The following is a 26068-nucleotide window of genomic DNA, read 5'->3' as shown; positions in this document are numbered from 1 at the left end:
TAAACAAAAAGCGCGCACAGTGGCGGAGAATAAAACTAGACTTTAAACACAAAACTTGCACATTGGCAGAAACTATGAACAATTAAACAAAACACTAACTGTGGCTTAACAAACAAAAACTTACTTGGCATGGAACCGGCATGAAAAAAAGAGTAGCAAGGGTCATCAGGGTGTGGAGAGTGTGCAGGAGCATAAATGTGGTGGTGTCGTCAGAACGAACAACAGAAAATTAATGAACTTAAATACTATGGACATGATTAGTGAAAGCAGGTGCGTGACTCGAAACGTGAAACAGGTGCGTGACGTGACAGGTGAAAACTAATGGTTGCTATGGTGACAAGAGTGCACAATGAGTCCAAACGTGGAACAGGTGCGTGACGTGACAGGTGAAACTAATGGTTGCTATGGTGACAAAACAAAACAAAAGTGCACAAAAAGTCCAAAATTTAAACCGAACATTACTAAAACAAAACATGATCACACAGACATGACAGCAATAAACTTACAAGAAGCAAGGAAACAGCAGACCAGTCGATGATGTAAAACATAGTGACAAACGGAAGAGATCACATTTAAATAGTTTGTCTTCGTTAGCGCTTATAATAACAATATCACCAATACTTGGTTAATATTCAAATCATAAAATAGAAATGGAGTATTGTTGGCGGTTTTTGAATGGTTATTTATAGGATTTTATGGGTGAAATAGTGGAGCTCTCGTTGGCTCCGTTGTAAGGAGACTTTTATTTACGTTTATTTAATATTTAAAATGCATTAAAAAATAAATCCATCCGTCGTCATGCCTTTCGTATTGTTTGTGAACGATAGACAACATTTGAAAAAAGTGCAGTTCCCCTTTAAGATCACTGTGCAACAACATCAAATTGCAATATCAGCAGGTAACTATATGTTCAAAAATATATCAAAATAAACAATACTGTGTTTGAAAATATGATCAGAAATAACAATAATCCACATTGGCCCTAGTGTGTGGATGTGAGTGTGAATGTTGTCTGTCTATCTGTGTTGGCCCTGCGATGAGGTGGCGACTTGTCCAGGGTGTACCCCGCCTTCCGCCCGATTGTAGCTGAGATAGGCTCCAGCGCCCCCCGCGACCCCAAAAGGGAATAAGCGGTAGAAAATGGATGGATGGGCACTTTTTTACATTCCGAAAAGAACAGCAGTGGCACGCAGCCTTCGGGTATATAAAACAAACAATATTGTTCTTAACATTATTTGTATATGGTGGTAGTGTGATGTCATTTGTAATGAAATAGGCCGAGAAAAAAAAGCTAAAACATATATTTAAAGATTAATCTTTGTGTTTTTATACATTATCAGTATCAACATTTCAGCCATTTCTTATTAAGTCATGCCTTTATTACTCTATTATTGTTTGAAGGGGAGCGTTCAGCAAATGGCCCCCATGCCACACTTTGCCTTACTGGTAAAAAAAAAAAAGGTAAAGCAGTGGTGTTCAAAGTGTTGCAGAAGAGTGTCTTTAAGCTGTGTGTGTTGTTTTTTTTAGCACTTATGGAAGTGATAAAGGTTAAGTTGCATGCTTCTGGAGCTTTTCTGCACGTAATTCACTCTCTCTGGGCTTGTGGTGGCGGATCTCCTCTCTCACTCGAGCTGCAAATACTTTTGTGACCACTTGTACTTGATTACTAAAGAAATGCATGACGCAACATAGACCTCTCTTTCACTTTTAATAAGTATATACTCGCTAAGTATAGCAGCAAAGTAGTTAAAAAGCATCCCAGATTGATTCTGCTACCTCTTATTCTCTGGCCAAGCAGACGTGTCTGAGGTGTGTTGTGAGGCGGAGTTACACCACACCTGCAGTCATGCTTCACTCACGCACTTCCATTATCTTTTGCTTATGAGGGAGGGCGAACCGCAAACGCCAAATCCACATTCGTGACAAACTCGTACGAATACCTAAATATATGGAAACACTGGATATATTTTTTTAAACGGCAGGTGTTCTTTTGATGAAATTGACTATAACAATCTACAAGGTTAATGTAGCTGGCTTCTCTTTCTTCCCCGCCATTTATGTGCTTTCTTTTGTATTTCAAGTTATCATTACATATATGTATTGTTGCATTTGAACAATTGTATTGTTGATAATAGAGGTAAATTATTGTTATTATTCATTATCAATAGTGATATTTCTATTGGTATTTGTATTGCTCCATTTGTAGTGTAATAATGCTCATTGTCATTTCTGTAATATTATTTATTTCACCAGGTGAAATAAATAATGTGGTCCTGTTGGCTTCATCTGGCCAGGATCTTCAGCTCTCGCTGGATCGGTTCGCAGCCGAGTGTGAAGCGACTGGGATGAGAATCAGCACCTCCAAGTCAGAGTCCATGGTTCTCGCTCGGAAAAGGGTGGAGTGCCATCTCCGGGTTGGGGAGGAGATCTTGCCCCAAGTGGAGGAGTTCAAGTACCTCGGAGTCTTGTTCACGAGTGAGGGAAGAGTGGATCGTGAGATCGACAGGCGGATCGACAGGCGGATCGGTGCGGCGTCTTCAGTAATGCGGACGCTGTATCGATCCGTTGTGGTGAAGAAGGAGCTGAGCCGGAAGGCAAAGCTCTCGATTTACCGGTCGATCTACGTTCCCATCCTCACCTATGGTCATGAGCTTTGGGTTATGACCGAAAGGACAAGATCACGGGTACAAGCGGCCGAAATGAGTTTCCTCCGCCGGGTGGCGGGGCTCTCCCTTAGAGATAGGGTGAGAAGCTCTGTCATCCGGGGGGAGCTCAAAGTAAAGCCGCTGCTCCTCCACATCGAGAGGAGCCAGATGAGGTGGTTCGGGCATCTGGTCAGGATGCCACCCGAACGCCTCCCTAGGGAGGTGTTTAGGGCACGTCCGACCGGTAGGAGGCCACGGGGAAGACCCAGGACACGTTGGGAAGACTATGTCTCCCGGCTGGCCTGGGAACGCCTCGGGGTCCCACAGGAAGAGCTGGACAAAGTGGCTGGGGAGAGGGAAGTCTGGGCTTCCCTGCTTAGGCTGCTGCCCCCGCGACCCGACCTCGGATAAGCGGAAGAAGATGGATGGATGGATGGATGGATATTTATTTCACCAACTGCCTCTTTGATATCACTTTTACTATCATATTTGTACATATCCTATTTTCTGATGTTCTATTGTTGTTGTTGTTGTTGTGTTTGCTGTTGTTGTTTTTGTCTCTCTGTCTTATCCCCCTCTTGTCCCCACAATTTCCCCCTCTGTCTTCCTTTTTTTCCTCTTTCCATCCCCTCCTGCTCCGGCCCGGCTGCACCAAATGATAATATAAATACATTTAATAATAAAGTCAAATACAAATAAGGCAACAAGAGAAGTATCCCACACTTGCCTTTTGTAAAGTTAAGTTAAGTTAAGTTAAAGTACCAATGATTGTCACACACACACTAGGTGTGGTGAAATGTGTCCTCTGCATTTGACCCATCCCCTTGATCACCCCCTAGGGAGGTGAGGGGAGCAGTGGGCAGCAGCGGTGCCGCGCCCGGGAATCATTTTTGGTGATTTAACCCCCAATTCCAACCCTTGATGCTGAGTGCCAAGCAGAGAGGCAATGGGTCCCATTTTTTTATAGTCTTTGGTATGACAACCTACCAATCTCAGGGCATCTACATCAACAATATGAGTTGCCTGAGAAGCTGGACAGGACAAAAAAAACAAAAAACAAAAAAGAAATTGACGCCGCCGAGGGAAAAGTAACGATACTGGAAACAAAAGCATGTATCGATTTTGTCGGTGTCAACTTAGTATAGGACAGGGGTCGGCAACCCGCGGCATGCGGCTCTTTAGCGCCGCCCTAGTGGCTCTCTGGAGCTTTTTAAAACATGTATGAAAAATGGAAAAAGATGAGGGGGAAAAAAATCTATTTTTTGTTTTAATATGGTTTCTGTAGGAGGACAAACATGACACAAGCCTCCCTAATTGTTACAAAGCACACTGTTTATATTAAACATGCTTCACTGATTCGAGTATTTGGCAAGCGCCGTTTTGTCCTACTAATTTTGGCGGTCTTTGAACTCACCTTAGTTTGTTTGCATGTATAACTTTCTCCGACTTTCTAGGACATGTTTTATGCCACTTCTTTTTCTGTCTCATTTTGTCCACCAAACGTTTAAGGTTGTGCATGAAAGGTGAGTTTTGTTGATGTTATTGACTTGTGTGGAGTGCTAATCGGTCATATTTGGTCACTGCATGACTGCAAGCTAATCGATGCTAACATGCTATTTAGGCTAGCTATATGTACATATTGCATCATTATGCCTCATTTGTAGCTATATTTGAGGTCATTTAGTTTCCTTTAAGTCCTCTTAATTCAATTTATATCTCATGACACACTATCTGTATGTAATATGGCTTTTAATTTTTTGCGGCTCCAGACAGATTTGTTTTTGTATTTTTGGTCCAATAAGGCTCTTTCAACATTTTGGGTTGCCGACCCCTGGTCTAGGAGTATCAATACTTTTGACAACCTTACTTTTGTCATGTCTGTGTAATCATGTTTTGTCTTAGTCATGTTTTGTTTAGTTTCTGGCTTTTCACTCCCTTGTCTTGTTTGCATGATTACCCATTAGTTTCACCTGTTCCACGTTTGGACTCATTGTACACTCTTGTTTGTCACCATAGCAACCATTAGTTTTCACCTGTCACGTCACGCACCTGTTTCACGTTTTGAGTCACGCACCTGTTTTCGTTAATCATGTCTGTGTTATTTAAGCTTATCATTTTCTGTTGTTAGTCCGGACCTCACAACACCTCACAACACATTTATGCTCTGTTCATGCCTCTAACTCCTTTTCATGTCCATCGTTCACGCTGCTCCTTTTTTGTCCATGCCAAGTAAGTTTTCTTTATTCAAGCCATAGTTTGCAAGTTTTGTTTAATTGTTCATAGTTTATTCTCCGCCACTGTGCGCGCTTTTTTTTTTTATCCTTTTTTTTGTATTTATAGTTAATAAATAAATCATGTACCTTGGTTCCCGTCTCGCCCGTGCCAACTTTCCGTTGCATCCCGGAAAAGCACACACCCCGGACCAAGTCATGACAACTTTTGAGTGAGAGCCTCACCTGTGCCGTTGATCATGTTGCAGTACTTGTCGTCCCAGAAACTGAGGCTGCTGTTAGGTTAAAAAAAAAAAAAAAGGTTTAAATATATTTATCTCCATCACCGCAACTTATTATTATAATTATTATTAATATTCATTGCTGCTTACTTGTTCCCTTGCCACTTGTCGATCAATCCCACCTTAGTGATGTCGTCCTTGCCGCTGAAGATGTTGTAGTCGCCGTCATAGGTGCCGTTATACTGCAGGGAACATTAGTGGTCACGTTAGTGCTACGGATTCATCACAGTATCGGAGTTAAACTATTTGTTTATTGGGTAACACTTTAGCATGGGGAACATATTCACCATTAATTAGGTGCTTATTAAAGTAACAAAGACTTAATTTGGAGTTATTTGGACCCTAGGGGAACATATAGGGTTAGGGTTACTAATAAGCAATAGTTCTGAGGTTATTGAGGGAAGACTCTAAGTTAATGGATAACTGGTTGTATAATAAGGAATACTTGCCAACCTTGAGACCTCCGAATTCGGGAGATGGGGGGGGGTTAAGGGGGAGGAGTATATTTATAGCTAGAATTCACTGAAATATTTGACTCAGTGAATTCTAGCTATATATATTTTTTTATTTTTTATATATATATATATAAATAACATAAATACTTGAATTTCAGTGTTCATTTATTTACACATATACACACACATAAAAGTCTGATCTACAAAATGTGCAGGCAGTAGAGATGCGCGGTTTGCGGGCACAACCGCGGAGTCCGCGGATTATCCGCGGATCGGGCGGATGAAATTAAAAAAAATTACATTTTATCCGCGGGTCGGGTCGGGCGGTTGAAATAAAAAAAAAATTAGATTTTAAATAGATTCAGGCGGGTGGCAGTTAAACCAATTCGGAAATATATATACATAGTTAAATGTTGTTACCCACATACGAAAAACGAGCAGGCACCTGCTGCATATGCCACAACAGAAGAAAAAAAAAAAAAGAGATGGACACTTTTACGGAGCGGAGAAGGACCGAGGCCCCTTCCCCCGAGAGGGCCCCACCGGGAGCCGTAGCTGAGGCGATCCGCGAGAAGGGCCCGACGCACGTCCAGGGTCACCACCGCGCCCACCGCACCGACACCCCGCCTCGTCCGCCTTCGCCGCGGCCGGCGTCACGCGCAGCAGGTAAGCAGCTTACCTGCCCGCCACCCCCGTGGCCGGGGGCTCGTAACAGGGGTCACTCCGCGCGCTCCGCCCGCGCAGCTTACCTGCCCGCCACCCCTGTTGCCGGGGGCGCGTAACAGGGGTCACTCCGCGCGCAGTGCGCTCACGAAAGGGGTGGGGCTCACCCTGGTTGATATAGACAGCAGGACAGTGGCCATGGAAGTTGGAACCCGCTAAGGAATGTGTAACAACCCACCTGCCGAATCAACTAGCCCTGAAAATGGATGGCGCTGGAGCGTTGGGCCCATACCCGGCCGTCGCCGGCAGCGAGACGCGCTTGGAGGTGCGCTCAGCGCGGCTCCCATATGATTGCGCACTGGTGTGCGTCTGGGTCGTGACAGCGTGGCACACGAATGTCTGTGCTGCATTGGATCAGTCTCCTTTCTTTAACAGGCAAAAGCTTTATAACCTCACTAATGCCTTGCATCGTCTATATTAGATATATAACAACGGGCGGGTGCGGGCGGGTGCGGTTCTGATCAAATGTTAGATCGGGTGGATGGCGGATGGTTGACGACTTTCTGATGCGGTTGCGGATGAAATAATTGCCTATCCGCGCATCTCTAGCAGGCAGCATACCCCTTCCAGATTCGAGCTGTCCTGGATGAACTGAAATTATTTTTTCCATTCATTTTGGAACTTTTAACCGTACTTCTTCTTCTTACTCGTGGTCGCCATGTCTCTTCTTCGTTCTTCTGCTTCGTCTCTGTTAGGTTTTTGGACATTACTACTTGCCGTAGTTTTGAAGCAATGCATGATGGGAATCCGGATGTTGTGTGTCAGTGTATTAACGCGCCGGCTGGAATAAACACACGCTGAGAAATAGTTCCTTGCCTGCCTATTTTATGGGTTATAGATAAACCTATGGATAACAGAGACATATATAATAGTCTCCTTTTCAGGTGAGAGAGGACGCTAAAGGCAGTGCCTTTAAGGCACGCCCCCAATATAGTTGTCCGGGTGGAAATCGGGAGAAATTCGGGAGAAAGGTTGCCCCGGGAGATTTTTGGGAGGGGCACTGAAATTCGGGAGTCTCCCGGGAAAATTGTAATAAGGCCATGCGGAATAAGGCATTAATAAGTACTTAATAATGACTTATTAAGAGCCAATATGTTACTAATTTGCATGTTAATAAGCAACTAATTAATGATGAATAGTGTTCCGCATACTAAATGTTACCGTTTATTGATTTTTATTCCGAACTTAACCCATTCCAAAAAAAAAATCCTCACTTAATTTGTGTGAAACACTTTTTATACTATTTGACACAAATGTAAATTTGATGGGATTCATGTTTTGGACATAATTACAAGTTGTTTTGGATGAAAAATAGAGACACGTTAGCAAACCTTTCCACCTCAACTCCCTTACCGTCTGGTTTACAAGATGTACTTCTTCTTCAACACCTGCCTCGTCAATAACACATCTCCACATTGCATACTTGCCAACCTTGAGACCTCCGATTTCGTGAGGTGGGGGGCGGGGGGCGTGGTTTGGGGCGGGGCGTGGTTAAGAGGGGAGGAGTATATTTACAGCTAGAATTCACCAAGTCAAGTAGTTCATATATATATATATATATATATATCTACATCCTGAAAATATGCAAACAAAACTGTGTTTAGATAATTGATACGTCAAACTTGCATAAATAAATCTTAAGGAATATAACATAACTTGGCTTCTGAGAGCTTCAAAATGTAATGAATAAAATGCTAAAGTTGTTGATAAACAAGCAATTATTTTAAGAATTAAATATGGTCATTTTAAATAAATTATTATGATCATTTAAAATTAATTATTTCAAATATGTTTATTTTAATGTATAATTCTATGGCTGGATGTAATAAGGAGTCAGAAAAAATACAAATAAAAATACAATTAATTTTGATGTTTTTAGCAAAATATAGTAAAAAAACATTTTTTTATTTTTTTTAAATTCCATCCATCCATCTTCTTCCGCTTATCCGAGGTCGGGTCGCGGGGGCAGCAGCCTAAGCAGGGAAGCCCAGACTTCCCTCTCCCCAGCCACTTCGTCCAGCTCCTCCCGGGGGATCCCGAGGCGTTCCCAGACCAGCCGGGAGACATAGTCTTCCCAACGTGTCCTGGGTCTTCCTCGTGGCCTCCTACCGGTCGGACATGCCCTAAACACCTCCTTAGGGAGGCGCTCGGGTGGCATCCTGACCAGATGCCCGAACCACCTCATCTGGCTCCTCTCGATGCGGAGGAGCAGCGGCTTTACTTTGAGCTCCCCCCGGATGACAGAGCTTCTCACCCTATCTCTAAGGGAGAGCCCCGCCACCCGGCGGAGGAAACTCATTTCGGCCGCTTGTACCCGTGATCTTGTCCTTTCGGTCATAACCCAAAGCTCATGACCATAGGTGAGGATGGGAACGTAGATCGACCGGTAAATTGAGAGCTTTGCCTTCCGGCTCAGCTCCTTCTTCACCACAACGGATCGATACAGCGTCCGCATTACTGAAGACGCCGCACCGATCCGCCTGTCGATCTCACGATCCACTCTTCCCTCACTCGTGAACAAGACTCCGAGGTACTTGAACTCCTCCACTTGGGGCAAGATCTCCTCCCCAACCCGGAGATGGCACTCCACCCTTTTCCGGGCGAGAACCATGGACTCGGACTTGGAGGTGCTGATTCTCATCCCAGTCGCTTCACACTCAGCTGCGAACCGATCCAGTGAGAGCTGAAGATCCTGGCCAGATGAAGCCATCAGGACCAAATCATCTGCAAAAAGCAGAGACCTAATCCTGCAGCCACCAAACCGGATCCCCTCAACGCCTTGACTGCGCCTAGAAATTCTGTCCATAAAAGTTATGAACAGAATCGGTGACAAAGGGCAGCCTTGGCGGAGTCCAACCCTCACCGGAAACGTGTCCGACTTACTGCCGGCAATGCGAACCAAGCTCTGACACTGATCATACAGGGAGCGGACCGCCACAATCAGACAGTCCGAAACCCCATACTCTCTGAGCACTCCCCACAGGACTTCCCGAGGGACACGGTCGAATGCCTTCTCCAAGTCCACAAAGCACATGTAGACTGGTTGGGCAAACTCCCATGCACCCTCAAGGACCCTGCCGAGAGTATAGAGCTGGTCCACAGTTCCACGACCAGGACGAAAACCACACTGTTCCTCCTGAATCCGAGGTTCGACTATCCGGCGTAGCCTCTTCTCCAGTACACCTGAATAGACCTTACCGGGAAGGCTGAGGAGTGTGATCCCACGATAGTTAGAACACACCCTCCGGTTCCCCTTTTTAAAGAGAGGAACCACCACCCCGGTCTGCCAATCCAGAGGCACTGCCCCCGATGTCCACGCGATGCTGCAGAGTCTTGTCAACCAAGACAGCCCTACAGCATCCAGAGCCTTAAGGAACTCCGGGCGGATCTCATCCACCCCCGGGGCCTTGCCACCGAGGAGCTTTTTAACTACCTCAGCAACCTCAGCCCCAGAAATAGGAGAGCCCACCACAGATTCCTCAGGCACTGCTTCCTCATAGGAAGACGTGTTGGTGGGATTGAGGAGGTCTTCGAAGTATTCCCTCCACCGATCCACAACTTCCGCAGTCGAGGTCAGCAGAACACCATCCGCACCATACACGGTGTTGGTAGTGCACTGCTTCCCCTTCCTGAGGCGGTGGATGGTGGTCCAGAATCGCTTCGAAGCCGTCCGGAAGTCGTTTTCCATGGCTTCCCCGAACTCCTCCCATGTCCGAGTTTTTGCCTCCGCGACCGCTGAAGCCGCACACCGCTTGGCCTGTCGGTACCTGTCCGCTGCCTCAGGAGTCCCATGAGCCAAAAGAACCCGATAGGACTCCTTCTTCAGCTTGACGGCATCCCTCACCGCCGGTGTCCACCAACGGGTTCTAGGATTACCGCCACGACAGGCACCAACTACCTTGCGGCCACAGCTCCAATCAGCCGCCTCGACAATAGAGGTGCGGAACATGGTCCACTCGGACTCAATGTCCAGCACCTCCCTCGTGACATGTTCAAAGTTCTTCCGGAGGTGGGAATTGAAACTCTCTCTGACAGGAGACTCTGCCAGACGTTCCCAGCAAACCCTCACAATGCGTTTGGGCCTGCCAGGTCTGTCCGGCATCCTCCCCCACCATCGCAGCCAACTCACCGCCAGGTGGTGATCGGTAGAAAGCTCCGCCCCTCTCTTCACCCGAGTGTCCAAAACATGAGGCCGCAAATCCGATGACACAACTACAAAGTCGATCATAGAACTGCGGCCTAGGGTGTCCTGGTGCCAAGTGCACATATGGACACCCTTATGCTTGAACATGGTGTTCGTTATGGACAATCCGTGACGGGCACAAAAGTCCAATAACAAAACACCACTTGGGTTCAGATCCGGGCGGCCATTCTTCCCAATCACGCCTCTCCAGGTTTCACTGTCGTTGCCAATATGAGCGTTGAAGTCCCCCAGTAGAACGAGGGAATCACCCGGGGGAGCACTCTCAAGTACTCCCTCGAGTGAATCCAAAAAGGGTGGGTACTCTGAGCTGCTGTTTGGCGCGTAAGCGCAAACAACAGTCAGGACCCGTCCCCCCACCCGAAGGCGGAGGGAAGCTACCCTCTCGTCCACCGGGTTGAACTCCAACATGCAGGCTCTGAGCCGGGGGGCAACAAGAATTGCCACCCCAGCCCGTCGCCTCTCACTGCTGGCAACGCCAGAGTGGAAGAGAGTCCAGCCCCTCTCGAGAGAACTGGTTCCAGAGCCCTTGCTGTGCGTCGAGGTGAGTCCGACTATATCCAACCGGAACTTCTCTACCTCGCGCACTAGCTCAGGCTCCTTCCCCCCCAGCGAGGTGACGTTCCACGTCCCAAGAGCTAGCTTCTGTAGCCGAGGATCGGACCGCCAAGTGCCCTGCCTTCGGCTACCGCCCAGCTCACATTGCACCCGACCTCTATGGCCCCTGCTATGGGTGGTGAGCCCATTGGAGGGGGGACCCACGTTGCCTCTTCGGGCTGTGCCCGGCCGGGCCCCATGGGGACAGGCCCGGCCACCAGGCGCTCGCCATCGTGCCCCAACTCCGGGCCTGGCTCCGGAGGGGGGCCCCGGTGACCCGCGTCCGGGCGAGGGAAATCTGAGTCTCGGTTCTTGCATTTCCATAGAAGTCTTCGAGCTGCTCTTTGTCTGATCCCTCACCTAGGACCTGTTTGTCTTGGGAGACCCTATCAGGGGGCATGGAAGCCCCCGGACAACATAGCTCCTAGGATCATTGGGACACGCAAACTCCTCTACCACGTTAAGGTGGCAGCTCAGAGAGGAGTTTTTTTTTTAAATTAATAAATATATTTATTTTTAGGTAAGATAAACTTTATAATACAATTTATCTCTAGTCTGGATGATTTAGTTCTTGTCCCCCTGTTGTCCTCCCGTCTTTTCCCCAGGGATGGCTCCATGAGCTGGACAAACGCGTGGAGATGCCCTACGTCAACAACACGGTCGGCGGCCCGTCGGTGCGCAGCTCGTACATGGCCGCCCTCTACTTCACCCTCAGCAGCCTGACCAGCGTCGGCTTTGGCAACGTGTGCGCCAACACGGATGCCGAGAAGATCTTCTCCATCTGCACCATGCTCATCGGCGGTATGTCGGACGCCTCGTATGGAATAACGTGATTGGGCAGGCACGCTGTTTATATCGTGGGAAAGTGGACGTGAAAAAAGGCTGTCCTCACTCAGGTCACGCCCCCTCCAGCTCCGGCTGAAAAGTGGGAGATTTACAGGAGAATATTTATCCCGGGTGTTTTTCGGGAGAGGCGCTGAATTTCGGGAGTCTCCCGGAAAATTCGGGAGGGTTGGCAAGTATGCTACATTGGCCTTTCACGTTGTGAGTGACGTCAAAAGACGAGGAGCGAGACGTACCAGTAGCGGCGCTCCACTTAATGCTAACAAGACAGCTATCATTGGCTGTCTGGGCAATGCTAGGCAGAGAGGAACCCTGTTGATGCGCTTCATGTCGGACATCATCAGCTCCACGACGTTGGTGAGCCTTTGGCCTGAGCGATGTGAAATGGCGACGCCGAAGCAAGGCTAATAACACACAATGCTAACAACACGGCGAATGGTTGTAGCTGTCAAGTTTAAATGGGAACATTATCACCAGACCTATGTAAGCGTCAATATATACCTTGATGTTGCAGAAAAAAGACCACATATTTTTTTAACCGATTTCCGAACTCTAAATGGGTGAATTTTGGCGAATTAAGCGCCTTTCTATTATTCGCTCTCGGAGCGATGACGTCACATCGGGAAGCAATCCGATATTTTCTCACTTTCGTCGGTGTGTTGTCGGAGGGTGTAACAACCCGAACAGGGACGGATTCAAGTTGCACCAGTGGCCCAAAGATGCGAAAGTGGCAAGAAATTGGATGAAATTTGTTCAAAATACGAGGCTGTGGGGAAAGCCGACGAAATGGTCAGTCGTTTGTTCCGCACACTTTACCGACGAAAGCTATGCTACGACAGAGATGGCAAGAATGTGTGGATACCCTGCGACACTCAAAGCAGATGCATTTCCAACGATAAAGACCCTAGCTTCCCTGGCCTGCTGACATCAACTCCAAAACTGGACAGATCAGCTTTCAGGAAAAGAGAGCGGATGAGGGTATGTCTACAGAATATATTAATTGATGAAAACTTTATTCATTACTCGCGGTTTTACGTAAATTATCATACATAAACTGTGTTTACCAATAATTTAGCTTAAAAACATTTATTTTTTTCAATCATTCGAGTACATTCGGGTAGTCTTTTGTAATGCAGTATTTTGTGTCTATTTAGGTATGGTTAACCTGAGTGCTGAAATCGTGGAAAAATATATGTTCTTAGCCCGCCTGAAATGGGCTGTCTGCACTCTCAAAGTGCATGTTGTTGCCAAATGTATTTCATATGCTGTAAACTTAGTTCATAGTTGTTAGTTTCCTTTAATGCCAAACAAACACATACCAATCGTTGGTTAGAAGGCGATCGCCGAATTCGTCCTCGCTTTCTCCCGTGTCGCTGGCTGTCGTGTCGTTTTCGTCGGGTTCGCTTGCATACGGTTCAAACCGATATGGCTCAATAGCTTCAGTTTCTTCTTCAATTTCGTTTTCGCTACCTGCCTCCACACTACAACCATCCGTTTCAATACATTCGTAATCTGTTGAATCGCTTAAGCCGCTGAAATCCGAGTCTGAATCCGAGCTAATGTCGCTATAATTTGCTGTTCTATCCGCCATGTTTGTTTGTATTGGCATCACTGTGTGACGTCACAGGAAAATGGACGGGTGTATATAACGATGGTTAAAATCAGGCACTTTGAAGCTTTTTTTAGGGATGGGTAAAATTTTGAAAAAAACTTAAATAAATAAATAAATAATAAAATAAGCCACTGGGAACTGATTTTTAATGGTTTTAACCCTTCTGAAATTGTGATAATGTTCCCCTTTAACAACTTTGGGCAGAGCAATTTACGCCCATGGTTTTAGCACATGGAAGCTCAGTTCTAAATTGGATGTATTTTCATGTAGAGGCCGTTTTGTAGTGGCCGGGTGACTTCCATATCAATGACACTTGGAGAATCCTCCGGGCTACCGGTAAGTACTGTACTCTACAGTAAAACACGCTCAAGGCTACTCTATTGAGTGAAATAAGTGTAAAAGGCTGTTATTGATTAACTACCATGAATTGATCAACGTGGACCCCGACTTAAACAAGTTGAAAAACTTATTCGGGTGTTACCATTGAGTGGTCAATTGTACGGAATATGTACTGTACTGTCTAATCTACTAATAAAAGTTTCAATCAATCAATTTATGTTTAGAAGGCTTTAAAAAATTAAATAAAAATAAAAACGTATTAAAAACAGTTTTTTATGCTAGCCTCTAGCTATGTAAAAATGTTTAATTTATTAGTAATAATCCTCAAGCCTAAATTAAATAAACACGGGTGGACTGTATTTCCTTATCAGTGACGGAGCAGGAAAGGGCTAGGAATATGTGTGTGATGAACTTCCCTGTCATTCATTAATTGACATTTGACAGCGCCTGCAGCATCTGATCCCTACTGTAACACCTAATAACTAGTAAGAGGTGTGTGTGTTGTGGTGGTGCGTCGTCTTACAGTGGTAAACAGGCCCACCACTCCATTAAAAAGGGGGTCTCGGTACCCCCACAGCAGCTCTTTGACGGTGCGGCGCTGGAACAAGGAGGACTTAGTGGACTTCATCAAGGTCTCCAGTATGGGGTGCAGCAGTTTGGGAACCAGCTTGTAAGCCCCCTGATTTAAAAAAAAAAAAAAAAAAAAAAGACATAAACAACAAAGTCACATTTCTGCTGATTGAGGAGGAATGGAATGAGATAAAGGTGATAGAGACGGCAGTTTATCAAATTGTATAACCATTTCCAACTTGATTAGCTTGATAGCATCAGGCTTGGTGACGATTGCTCTTATCTTCGCTGAAGGGTGGAAAAAAAAAAAAAAACTGAAATGATTGCTGACCGTGTGAACGCCAACACAGCACTGTGCCACTCAGTGGTAAAACAAACAAAAATAGTCCAGCGTTTAAAACATTTTTAACCACAACAAACCCCTTGAAGAATCATTGATTAGCAGGAATAGCTCTGCAGCAGCACTATTCCGCTCAATTCCTCCTGTGGCCACGTTTTTAGAAATACTTTTTTTATTTTGTATATAATGTCCATTCAAACTTCATATATTTAACTCACTAAAATAATAATGTCGTCATAAACATAGTCATAATTTTTTTTTTTTAAGGCCTGGCCAATTTTTCAAAAACCTACAGCCAAACCGAAAACACAAGTCAAATATTACCTAAATGACAGGAGCGCTCTGCTGTTACCAAAAACATACCGCCGGACTGAAAACGGAAGTCAAAGATCCTAAATATATGACAGGAGCGCTCTGCTGTTTTCCAAAACATACTACATGGCCATTTTTCAAATGCAAATCAGAGATTGTTTTTTTGAAAGGAGTGCTGTGCTGTTTTCAAAAACTTACAGTCGGGCCAAAAACGCAAGTCAAAGATTTTCTCATTGACAAGAGCACTTGCAAGTCAAAGATCCTCTTTATGACAGGAGCGCTCTGCTGTTTTCAAAAGCATACTCCCAGGCCAAAAACGCAAGTCAAAGATTTTTTAATTGACAAGAGCACTTGCAAGTCAAAGATCCTCTTTATGACATGGGCGCTCTGCTGTTTTCAAAAACCTAGTCGGGCCAAAAACGCAAGTCAAAGATTTTCTCATTGACAAGAGCACTTGCAAGTAAAAGATCCTCTTTATGACAGGAGCGCTCTGCTGTTTTCAAAAACATACCACCAGGCCAAAAACGCAAGTCAAAGATTTTTTTAATTGACAAGACCACTTGCAAGTCAAAGATCCTCTTTATGACAAGGGCGCTCTGCTGTTTTCAAAAACCTAGTCGGGCCAAAAAAACGAAAGTCAAAGATTTTCTCATTGTCAAGAGCACTTGCAAGTCAAAGATCCTCTTTATGACAGGAACGCTCTGCTGTTTTCAAAAACCTAGTCGGGCCAAAAACGCAAGTCAAAGATTTTTTCATTGACAAGAGCACTTGCAAGTCAAAGATCCTCTTCATGACAGAGCGCTCTGCTGTTTTCAAAAACCTAGTCGGGCCAAAAAAACGTAAGTCAAAGATTTTCTCATTGACAAGAGCACTTGTAAGTCAAAGATCCTCTTTATGACAGGAGCACTCTGCTGTTTTCAAAAACCTAGTCGGGCCAAAAAAACGCAAGTCAAAGATTTTCTCATTGACAAGAGCACTTGTAAGTCAAAGATCCTCTTTATGACAGGAGCGCTCTGCTGTTTTCAAAAACCTAGTCGGGCCAATAAAACGTAAGTCAAAGATTTTCTCATTGACAAGAGCACTTGTAAGTCAAAGATCCTCTTTATGACAGGAGCGCTCTGCTGTTTTCAAAAACCTAGTCGGGCCAAAAAAACGCAAGTCAAAGATTTTCTCATTGACAAGAGCACTTGTAAGTCAAAGATCCTCTTTATGACAGGAGCGCTCTGCTGTTTTCAAAAACCTAGTCGGGCCAAAAAACCGCAAGTCAAAGATTTTCTCATTGACAAGAGCACTTGCAAGTCAAAGATCCTCTTTATGACAAGGGCGCTTTGCTGTTTTCAAAAACCTAGTCGGGCCAAAAACGCAAGTCAAAGATTTTCTCATTGACAAGAGCACTTGCAAGTCAAAGATCCTCTTTATGACAGGAGCGCTCTGCTGTTTTCAAAAGCATACTCCCAGGCCAAAAACGCAAGTCAAAGATTTTTTAATTGACAAGAGCACTTGCAAGTCAAAGATCCTCTTTATGACATGGGCGCTCTGCTGTTTTCAAAAACCTAGTCAAGCCAAAAACGCAAGTCAAAGATTTTCTCATTGACAAGACCACTTGCAAGTCAAAGATCCTCTTTATGACAGGAGCGCTCTGCTGTTTTCAAAAGCCTAGTCGGGCCAAAAATGCAAGTCAAAGATTTTCTCATTGACAAGAGCACTTGCAAGTCAAAGATCCTCTTTATGACAAGGGCGCTCTGCTGTTTTCAAAAGCATACTCCCAGGCCAAAAACGCAAGTCAAAGATTTTCTCATTGACAAGAGCACTTGCAAGTCAAAGATCCTCTTTATGACAGGAACGCTCTGCTGTTTTCAAAAACCTAGTCGGGCCAAAAACGCAGGTCAAAGATTTTTTCATTGACAAGAGCACTTGCAAGTCAAAGATCCTCTTCATGACAGAGCGCTCTGCTGTTTTCAAAAACCTAGTCGGGCCAAAAAAACATAAGTCAAAGATTTTCTCATTGACAAGAGCACTTGTAAGTCAAAGATCCTCTTTATGACAGGAGCGCTCTGCTGTTTTCAAAAGCCTAGTCGGGCCAAAAACGCAAGTCAAAGATTTTCTCATTGACAAGAGCACTTGCAAGTCAAAGATCCTCTTTATGACAGGAGCTCTCTGCTGTTTTCAAAAACCTAGTCGGGCCAAAAAAACGCAAGTCAAAGATTTTTTAATTGACAAGAGCACTTGCAAGTTAAAGATCCTCTTTATGACAGGAGCGCTCTGCTGTTTTCAAAAACCTAGTCGGGCCAAAAAAACGCAAGTCAAAGATTTTCTCATTGACAAGAGCACTTGCAAGTCAAAGATCCTCTTTATGACAGGAGCGCTCTGCTGTTTTCAAAAACCTAGTCGGGCCAAAAAAACGCAAGGCAAAGATTTTTTAATTGACAAGATCACTTGCAAGACAAAGATCCTCTTTATGACAGGAGCTCTCTGCTGTTTTCAAAAACCTAGTCGGGCCAAAAACGCAAGTCAAAGATTTTCTCATTGACAAGAGCACTTGCAAGTCAAAGATCCTCTTTATGACAGGAGCACTCTGTTTTTTTGAAAAACCTACCCCCAGGCCAAAAACACAAGTCAAAGATTTTTTAATTGACAAGATCACTTGCAAGTCAAAGATCCTCTTTATGACAAGGGCGCTCTGCTGTTTTCAAAAACCTAGTCGGGCCAAAAATGCAAGTCAAAGATTTTCTCATTGACAAGAGCACTTGCAAGTTAAAGATCCTCTTTATGACAGGAGCGCTCTGCTGTTTTCAAAAACCTAGTCGGGCCAAAAAAACGCAAGTCAAAGATTTTCTCATTGACAAGAGCACTTGCAAGTTAAAGATCCTCTTTATGACAGGAGCGCTCTGCTGTTTTCAAAAACCTAGTCGGGCCAAAAAAACGCAAGTCAAAGTTTTTCTCATTGACAAGAGCACTTGCAAGTCAAAGATCCTCTTTATGACAGGAGCGCTCTGCTGTTTTCAAAAGCATACTCCCAGGCCAAAAACGCAAGTCAAAGATTTTTTAATTGACAAGAGCACTTGCAAGTCAAAGATCCTCTTTATGACATGGGCGCTCTGCTGTTTTCAAAAACCTAGTCGGGCCAAAAACGCAAGTCAAAGATTTTCTCATTGACAAGAGCACTTGCAAGTCAAAGGTCCTCTTTATGACAGGAGCGCTCTGCTGTTTTCAAAAACCTAGTCGGGCCAAAAACGCAAGTCAAAGATTTTCTCATTGACAAGAGCACTTGCAAGTTAAAGATCCTCTTTACGACAGGAGCGCTCTGCTGTTTTCAAAAACCAAGTTGGGCCAAAAACGCAAGTCAAAGATTTTCTCATTTGCTGTTTTCAAAAATCTACTGCCAGGCCAAAACGCAAGTCGAAGATCCTCCATACGACAAAAGCACTCTGCTGTTTTCAAAAACTTACTGCCAGGCCAAAAATGCGAGTCAAAAATCCTCTATGTGACAGGAGAGCTTGTAAGTCAAAGATCCTCTCTATGTAAAAGGAGTGCTCTGCTGTTTTTAAAAACCTATGCCGGGCAAAAAATGCAAGTCAAAAATCCTCTATACGATGAATGCACTCTGCTGTTTTTAGGAATGGACTGCTCGGCAAATATGAAAGGCAAATATCCTTTATATGACAGGAGCACTTGCAAGTCAAAGATCCTCTATAGTCTATACAGGTGTTTCTTGACAACATGGCTGGGACCCATTGTTGGGCCGCCAAAAAAATATCTGTTTCTCAGCTGTGGTCCATATGGGCACTCAGTTGTAATACACTTTTCCACCAATTGTGGCAGTAATGACAAAATCAAACAAAAAGAAGAAGTCTGGAGCTAAAGTCATAAAGAAGTTTCATAAGCGCAGAAATTATAACTAAAGTGGTGAATCTGTATTTTCATTTGCACTTTAATTTTACCGACAGTTACTTTAACAAAAATATTGATTTTAATTCAGTTTATTTATTTTAGCATAACGTCATTTTATGCGAATGTATTTTCTCAGTTATTTTTGATTCCCTTCTTATGCAGTAATTAAGTTAATTGTTATATTTCTAATCAATGTGTATGTCCATCCATCCATTTTCTACCGCTTAATCCCGTCGGGGTCGCGGGGGGGCGCTGGAGCCTATCTCAGCTACAATCGGGCGGAAGGCCACCTCATCACAGGGCCAATGTGTATGTGTTAAATAAATAATCTTTGTGATTAACACATGCTTTCATATCATTTGACAAGGTTGTAAACTGTAAGTAGGTTAGATATAATTATTGAATATGATTCAAATCAAGAGTAGGATTACTAATTCAATGTTACTATTTGAAAGAACCTGGTAATTCATGTGTGTGCTGCGCTGAGCGCAATTCCAGGAGCGCGCCAGGCGCGTGTCAGTCCGGCAGCGGCAAGCGGCTGCAATCAATCAATCACCAGCAATCAGCGCACCTGTGGCTGATCAGAGGACCTGTCTTCATAACCCTGCACAACCTGCTATCCCGGGCCAGAACATAGTCATCTGTTCCAGTACAGTAAGCCGACTAAACAAGCTCTATACATTCTCTCGCTGTGTTTCTCCACCGTCGTGTTGAATTGTCTCGTGTCCTTCCTTGTCGTCCTCCCTGCAGCCTGCCTTCGTTCCCACGTTACGAGCTGTGTGTCTCGTCTTCCCTGGCTGCCTCTGGGATTTCGACCTCCCGCCTGGACACGGACCTTCGACGGCTCGCTATCGCCCCCGACTTCCTGCCTGCTCACGGATCTACGAGCCTGCTCTGCCCCTATTGGACTTCCGCCTCTCTCGCTCAACACTCACGGTAACACTCAGCCATTAATTCCCACACATAGTCACACACCATTCCCTTGGTTATTAATATTACTATTTGTTATTCATATATATGTATATATATTGTATGTATATAAATAAGAGTTTAAACGACGTCCCTCCCTGTCTGTGCCGTCTCCTCCTTCTGTACACGTAACAAATGTATTTATATTAATATTTTTGGTCACTGTAACATTGCACACAGTTTGAATAGTAACACTGGGTTTGAATATTTAATCAAGCAATTATATGGCGTAGCACTAGATGGAGCCCGCGTGCCACAGTTTGAGAATCACTGCTCTTAAGGCAGAAGCAATAGGCAGGAGTGTGTTGTGGGAGCTGAGGGATCAGGCTAATTGCTGGCTGCTGGTTGATCAGCACACAGCCAGGCTGACACTCACTTACAGCCACAGCCAAGTTGAGCGAGGTGATGTTGTCGTCCTCCGATCCCACGGACAACGCAGGAGCAAACATGGCCTCCTGAGGCAGCTTGTAGGAGACGGTGTGATTGGGGTTGAACGTGATGTTGGCTTTGGGTAAATATCCTATCCTGTAGGAAGGAAAGAACATTTTATTTAATTGCGATAAATAAATAATTGCGAAAAAAATGTGCAATACTTTGCTCACTCCCACATGTTACCATTTTACAGTAGACCAGGGGTGTCAAACGTACGGCCGGATCAGGCCTGCGAAAAGGTTTTATCCGGCCAGCGGGATAAGTTTGCCAAGTACAAAAATGAGCCGAAATTTTTGAATGAAAGAAACTGCTGTCCTTAATGTGTCCACTAGATGTCGCAATAGCAATTCTTTGTAGATGATGCTACATATGTAAAAAAAAAAAAATCAACCACATGATGTTAGTGCATCAGTTAAGTTTAAGCACCTGCTTCATCCAACCCCTTTTCGAGCCTTGCACAAATGTCTCTGCCAAGATGTAAAAACAAAAAAATGTGTTGTTGTACTGTGCAGGGTTGAAATAAATACTTCAATTCAATTCAAGTGCACCAGTTGAGGAAAATGAGCAAACTACATAATTAACATCCTGTCATTTGATTTTGATATTATTTTTTCATCTTGATGGATTGAAAATGAACACCAATGAGTTGACTTGTCCAGGGTGTACCCCGCCTTCCGCCCGATTGTAGCTGAGATAGGCTCCAGCACCCCCCCGCGACCCCAAAAGGGAATAAGCGGTAGAAAATGGATGGATGGATGGATATCAGACACCTTGGCCTTCATTAGATATCAATGAATGAATACATTTCTGACAAATGATATCAGACACTTTGGCCTTCATTAGAAATCAATAAATTCGGGATAATTATATCTGACACTGTGGCCTTCCTTAGATATCAATGAATGAATTCGGGATAAATGATATCAGACACCTAGGCCTTCATTAGATATCAATAAATGAATATATTTACAACAAATGATATAAGACACTTTGGCCTTCATTAGAAACCCCTAAATGAATGAATTCAGATAAATAATATCTGATGCTGTGGCCTTCATTAGATATCAATAAATGAATGAATTTGGGATAAATGATAATAGACACTGTGGTCTTCATTAGAAATCACTAAATTAATACATTCAGGATAAATGATATCCGGCAATGTGGCCTTAATTAGTTATCAATAAATGAATGAATTTGGAATACATGATATCAGAAAACTTGGCCTTCATTATATATCAATGAATTAATAAATTTAGGACAAATGATATCAGACACTTTGGCCTTAATTAGAAATCACTAAATGAATAAAATCAGGATAATGATATCAGACACTGTGGCCTTCATTAGATATCAATGGATGAATTTGGGATAAATGATATCTGACACCTTGGCCTTCATTTGATATCAATGAATGAATACATTTCTGACAAATGATATCAGACACTTTGGCCTTCATTAGAAACAACTAAATGAATAAATTCAGGATAATCATATCAGACACTGTGGCCTTCCTTTGAAATCAATGAATGAATTCGGGATAAATGATATCAGACACCTAGGCCTTCATTAGATATCAATAAATGAATACATTTACAACAAATGATATAAGACACTTTGGCTTTCATTAGAAACCACTAAATGAACGAATTCAGATAAATGATATCTGACACTGGGGCCTTCATTAGATATCAATAAATGAATGAATTTGGGATCAATTATATCAGACACTGTGGTCTTCATTAGAAATCACTAAATGAATCAATTCAGAATAAATGTGGCCTTAATTAGTTATCAATAAATGAATGAATTCAGAATTAAATATATCAGACACCTTGGCCTTCATTAGATATCAATAAATGAATAAATTTAGGACAAATTATATCAGACACTTTAGCATTCATTAGAAATCACTAAATGAATAAATTCAGAATGATGATATCAGACACTGTGGCCTTCATTAGATATCAATGGATGAATTCGGGATAAATTATATCAGACACTGTGGCCTTCATTAGATATCAATGAATGAATACATTTCCAACAAATGATATCAGACACTTTGGCCTTCCTTTGAAATCAATGAATGAATTCGGGATAAATGATATCAGACACCTAGGCCTTCATTAGGTATCAATAAATGAATACATTTACAACAAATGATATAAGACACTTTGGCTTTCATTAGAAACCACTAAATGAACGAATTCAGATAAATGATATCTGACACTGGGGCCTTCATTAGATATCAATAAATGAATGAATTTGGGATCAATTATATCAGACACTGTGGTCTTCATTAGAAATCACTAAATGAATCAATTCAGAATAAATGTGGCCTTAATTAGTTATCAATAAATGAATGAATTCAGAATTAAATATATCAGACACCTTGGCCTTCATTAGATATCAATAAATGAATACATTTAGAACAAATTATATCAGACACTTTAGCATTCATTAGAAATCACTAAATAAATAAATTCAGAATGATGATATCAGACACTGTGGCCTTCATTAGATATCAATGGATGAATTCGGGATAAATTATATCAGACACTGTGGCCTTCATTAGATATCAATGAATGAATACATTTCCAACAAATGATATCAGACACTTTGGCCTTCATTAGAAATCACTAAATGAATAAATTCAGGATAATTATATCAGACACTGTGGCCTTCTTTCGATATCAATGAATGAATTCGGGATAAATGATATCAGACACCTAGGCCTTCATTAGATATCAATAAATTAATGAATTCAGATCAATTATATCTGACACTGTGGCTTAATTAGTTATCAATAAATGAATTAATTTGGGATAAATTATATCAGACACCTAGGTCTTCATTAGATATCAATAAATGAATACATTTACAACAAATGATATAAGACACTTTGGCCTTCATTAGAAACCCCTAAATGAATTCAGATAAATAATATCTGACGCTGTGGCCTTCATTAGATATCAATAAATGAATGAATTTGGAATAAATGATATCAGACACTTTGGCCTTCATTAGAAATCACTAAATGAATAAAATCAGGATAATGATATCAGACACTGTGGCCTTCATTAGATATCAACGAATGAATACATTTCCGACAAATGATATCAGACACTTTGGCCTTCATTAGAAACCACTAAATGAATAAATTCAGGATAATGATATCAGACACTGTGGCTTTTCTTTGAAATCAATGAATGAATTGGGGATAAATGATATCAGACACCTAGGCCTTCATTAGATATCTATGGATGATTTTGGGATAAATGATATCAGACACCTTGGCCTTCATTAAATATCAACGAATGAATACATTTCCGACAAATGATATCAGACACTTTGGCCTTCAATAGAAACCCCTAAATTAATGAATTCAGGATAATGATATCAGACACTGTGGCCTTCGTTAGATATCAATGGATGAATTTGGGATAAATGATATCAGACACCTTGGTCTTCATTAGATATCAACAAATGAATACATTTACAACAAATTATATAAGACACTTTGGCCTTCATTGGAAATCCCTAAATGAATGAATTCAGATAAGTGATACCTGACACTGTGGCCTTAATTACTGTAGTTATCAATAAATGAATGAATTTGGGATAAATAATATCAGACACCTAGGCCTTCAATAAATGAATACATTTAGGACAAATGATATAAGACACTTTGGCCTTCATTAGAAACCACTAAATGAATAAAATCAGGATAATGATATCAGACACTGTGGCCTTCATTAGATATCAATGGATGATTTTGGGATAAATGATATCAGACACCTTGGCCTTCATTAGATATCAACGAATGAATACATTTCCGACAAATGATATCAGACACTTTGGCCTTCATTAGAAACCACTAAATGAATAAATTCAGGATAATGATATCAGACACTGTGGCTTTTCTTTGAAATCAATGAATGAATTGGGGATAAATGATATCAGACACCTAGGCATTCATTAGATATCAATAAATTAATGAATTCAGATAAATAATATCTGACACTGTGGCTTAATTAGTTATCAATAAATGAATTAATTTGGGATAAATTATATCAGACACCTAGGTCTTCATTAGATATCAATAAATGAATACATTTACAACAAATGATATAAGACACTTTGGCCTTCATTAGAAACCCCTAAATGAATTCAGATAAATAATATCTGACGCTGTGGCCTTCATTAGATATCAATAAATGAATGAATTTGGAATAAATGATATCAGACACTTTGGCCTTCATTAGAAATCACTAAATGAATAAAATCAGGATAATGATATCAGACACTGTGGCCTTCATTAGATATCAACGAATGAATACATTTCCGACAAATGATATCAGACACTTTGGCCTTCATTAGAAACCACTAAATGAATAAATTCAGGATAATGATATCAGACACTGTGGCTTTTCTTTGAAATCAATGAATGAATTGGGGATAAATGATATCAGACACCTAGGCCTTCATTAGATATCTATGGATGATTTTGGGATAAATGATATCAGACACCTTGGCCTTCATTAGATATCAACGAATGAATACATTTCCGACAAATGATATCAGACACTTTGGCCTTCAATAGAAACCCCTAAATGAATGAATTCAGGTAAATGATATCAGACACTGTGGCCTTCGTTAGATATCAATGGATGAATTTGGGATAAATGATATCAGACACCTTGGTCTTCATTAGATATCAACAAATGAATACATTTACAACAAATTATATAAGACACTTTGGCCTTCATTGGAAATCCCTAAATGAATGAATTCAGATAAGTGATACCTGACACTGTGGCCTTAATTACTGTAGTTATCAATAAATGAATGAATTTGGGATAAATAATATCAGACACCTAGGCCTTCAATAAATGAATACATTTAGGACAAATGATATAAGACACTTTGGCCTTCATTAGAAACCACTAAATGAATGACTTCAGGATAAATTATATCTGACACTGTGGCCTTCATTAGAAATCAATAAATGAAAGAATTCAGGATAAATGATATCAGACACTGTTTTTCTCAGCATTCTTCTGCCATGTACCCTGACAACACCATGCTAGTACTGTTTCTTAAAGGTGACCCTTAAAGGTGTGTTGTACAGTATGTACAGCTTACATGTAGGTGTAAGGTCCCTTCTCCACCAGCGCTGGACGGGCACCCTGCTCCACCACCTCCTGGGGGTTCTGCACGTCAAAGAACCAGAACTGCCTCTGCAAGGGTGCCGGCGATGACGCCCAGTTTTCGAACGCCGGCGTTCCGGGCTCAATGACAGCCTCCTAAACGCCACAGAGACTATTTTTAACATGAATCAAGGCTGCCAGCATCCCCGCTGATGCATGAAACTGCAGATGGCGGCAACATTTGCTTTTTGAGCACATGCTTGAAGACAACTTGTCCTCCAGATGGCATCACTAAACCGCCGCCGGTTTGCCACCTTGATCCCCAAAGCCCCGTACCTTCTTGACGGTCTTCTCGATGATGTTGTCCCCCACCGGGATCAGGATGCCTCCCAACAGGGCCACCACAGCCCCAATGACGGCGCCGGCGATCAGCCCGCACCTGGCGTTACAGCAGGACTCCATGGCAGCGGGTGTGTG

At 42.7% G+C, this 26068-nt stretch overlaps 1 protein-coding gene and 1 long non-coding RNA gene across 3 annotated transcripts in view; one reads left to right on the top strand and one right to left on the bottom strand.

Annotated features, from left to right (window-relative positions):
- Positions 1-26068, bottom strand: part of cd36 (CD36 molecule (CD36 blood group)) — a 44287-nt gene extending 18219 nt beyond the window's left edge. The window contains exons 1-6 of one of the 2 annotated variants that reach the window (XM_061959610.1): positions 25928-26068; positions 25587-25747; positions 20390-20534; positions 14451-14606; positions 5248-5339; positions 5102-5151 (exon numbers count right to left, since the gene is read on the bottom strand). In XM_061959610.1, the coding sequence (XP_061815594.1) occupies positions 5102-5151; positions 5248-5339; positions 14451-14606; positions 20390-20534; positions 25587-25747; positions 25928-26053 (730 nt within the window). In that variant the 5' untranslated portion in view covers positions 26054-26068. Of the gene's footprint in view, positions 1-5101; positions 5152-5247; positions 5340-14450; positions 14607-14726; positions 14786-15161; positions 15423-20389; positions 20535-25586; positions 25748-25927 lie in introns of those variants that run through there. The other variant, XM_061959611.2, reaches the window with a different exon arrangement.
- On the top strand, positions 12202-20017 carry LOC140678804 (uncharacterized). Its single transcript, XR_012050417.1, has 3 exons — positions 12202-12333; positions 13859-13924; positions 19791-20017. It is a non-coding gene; the product is annotated as an uncharacterized lncRNA (long non-coding RNA).

The sequence above is a fragment of the Nerophis lumbriciformis genome, linkage group LG05 (genome assembly GCF_033978685.3).
Source record: "Nerophis lumbriciformis linkage group LG05, RoL_Nlum_v2.1, whole genome shotgun sequence".
NCBI classification, from domain to species: Eukaryota; Metazoa; Chordata; class Actinopteri; order Syngnathiformes; family Syngnathidae; genus Nerophis; species Nerophis lumbriciformis.
The sequence above is the reverse complement of the archived record's forward strand: the minus strand, read 5'-3'. Positions and strand labels throughout refer to the sequence as shown.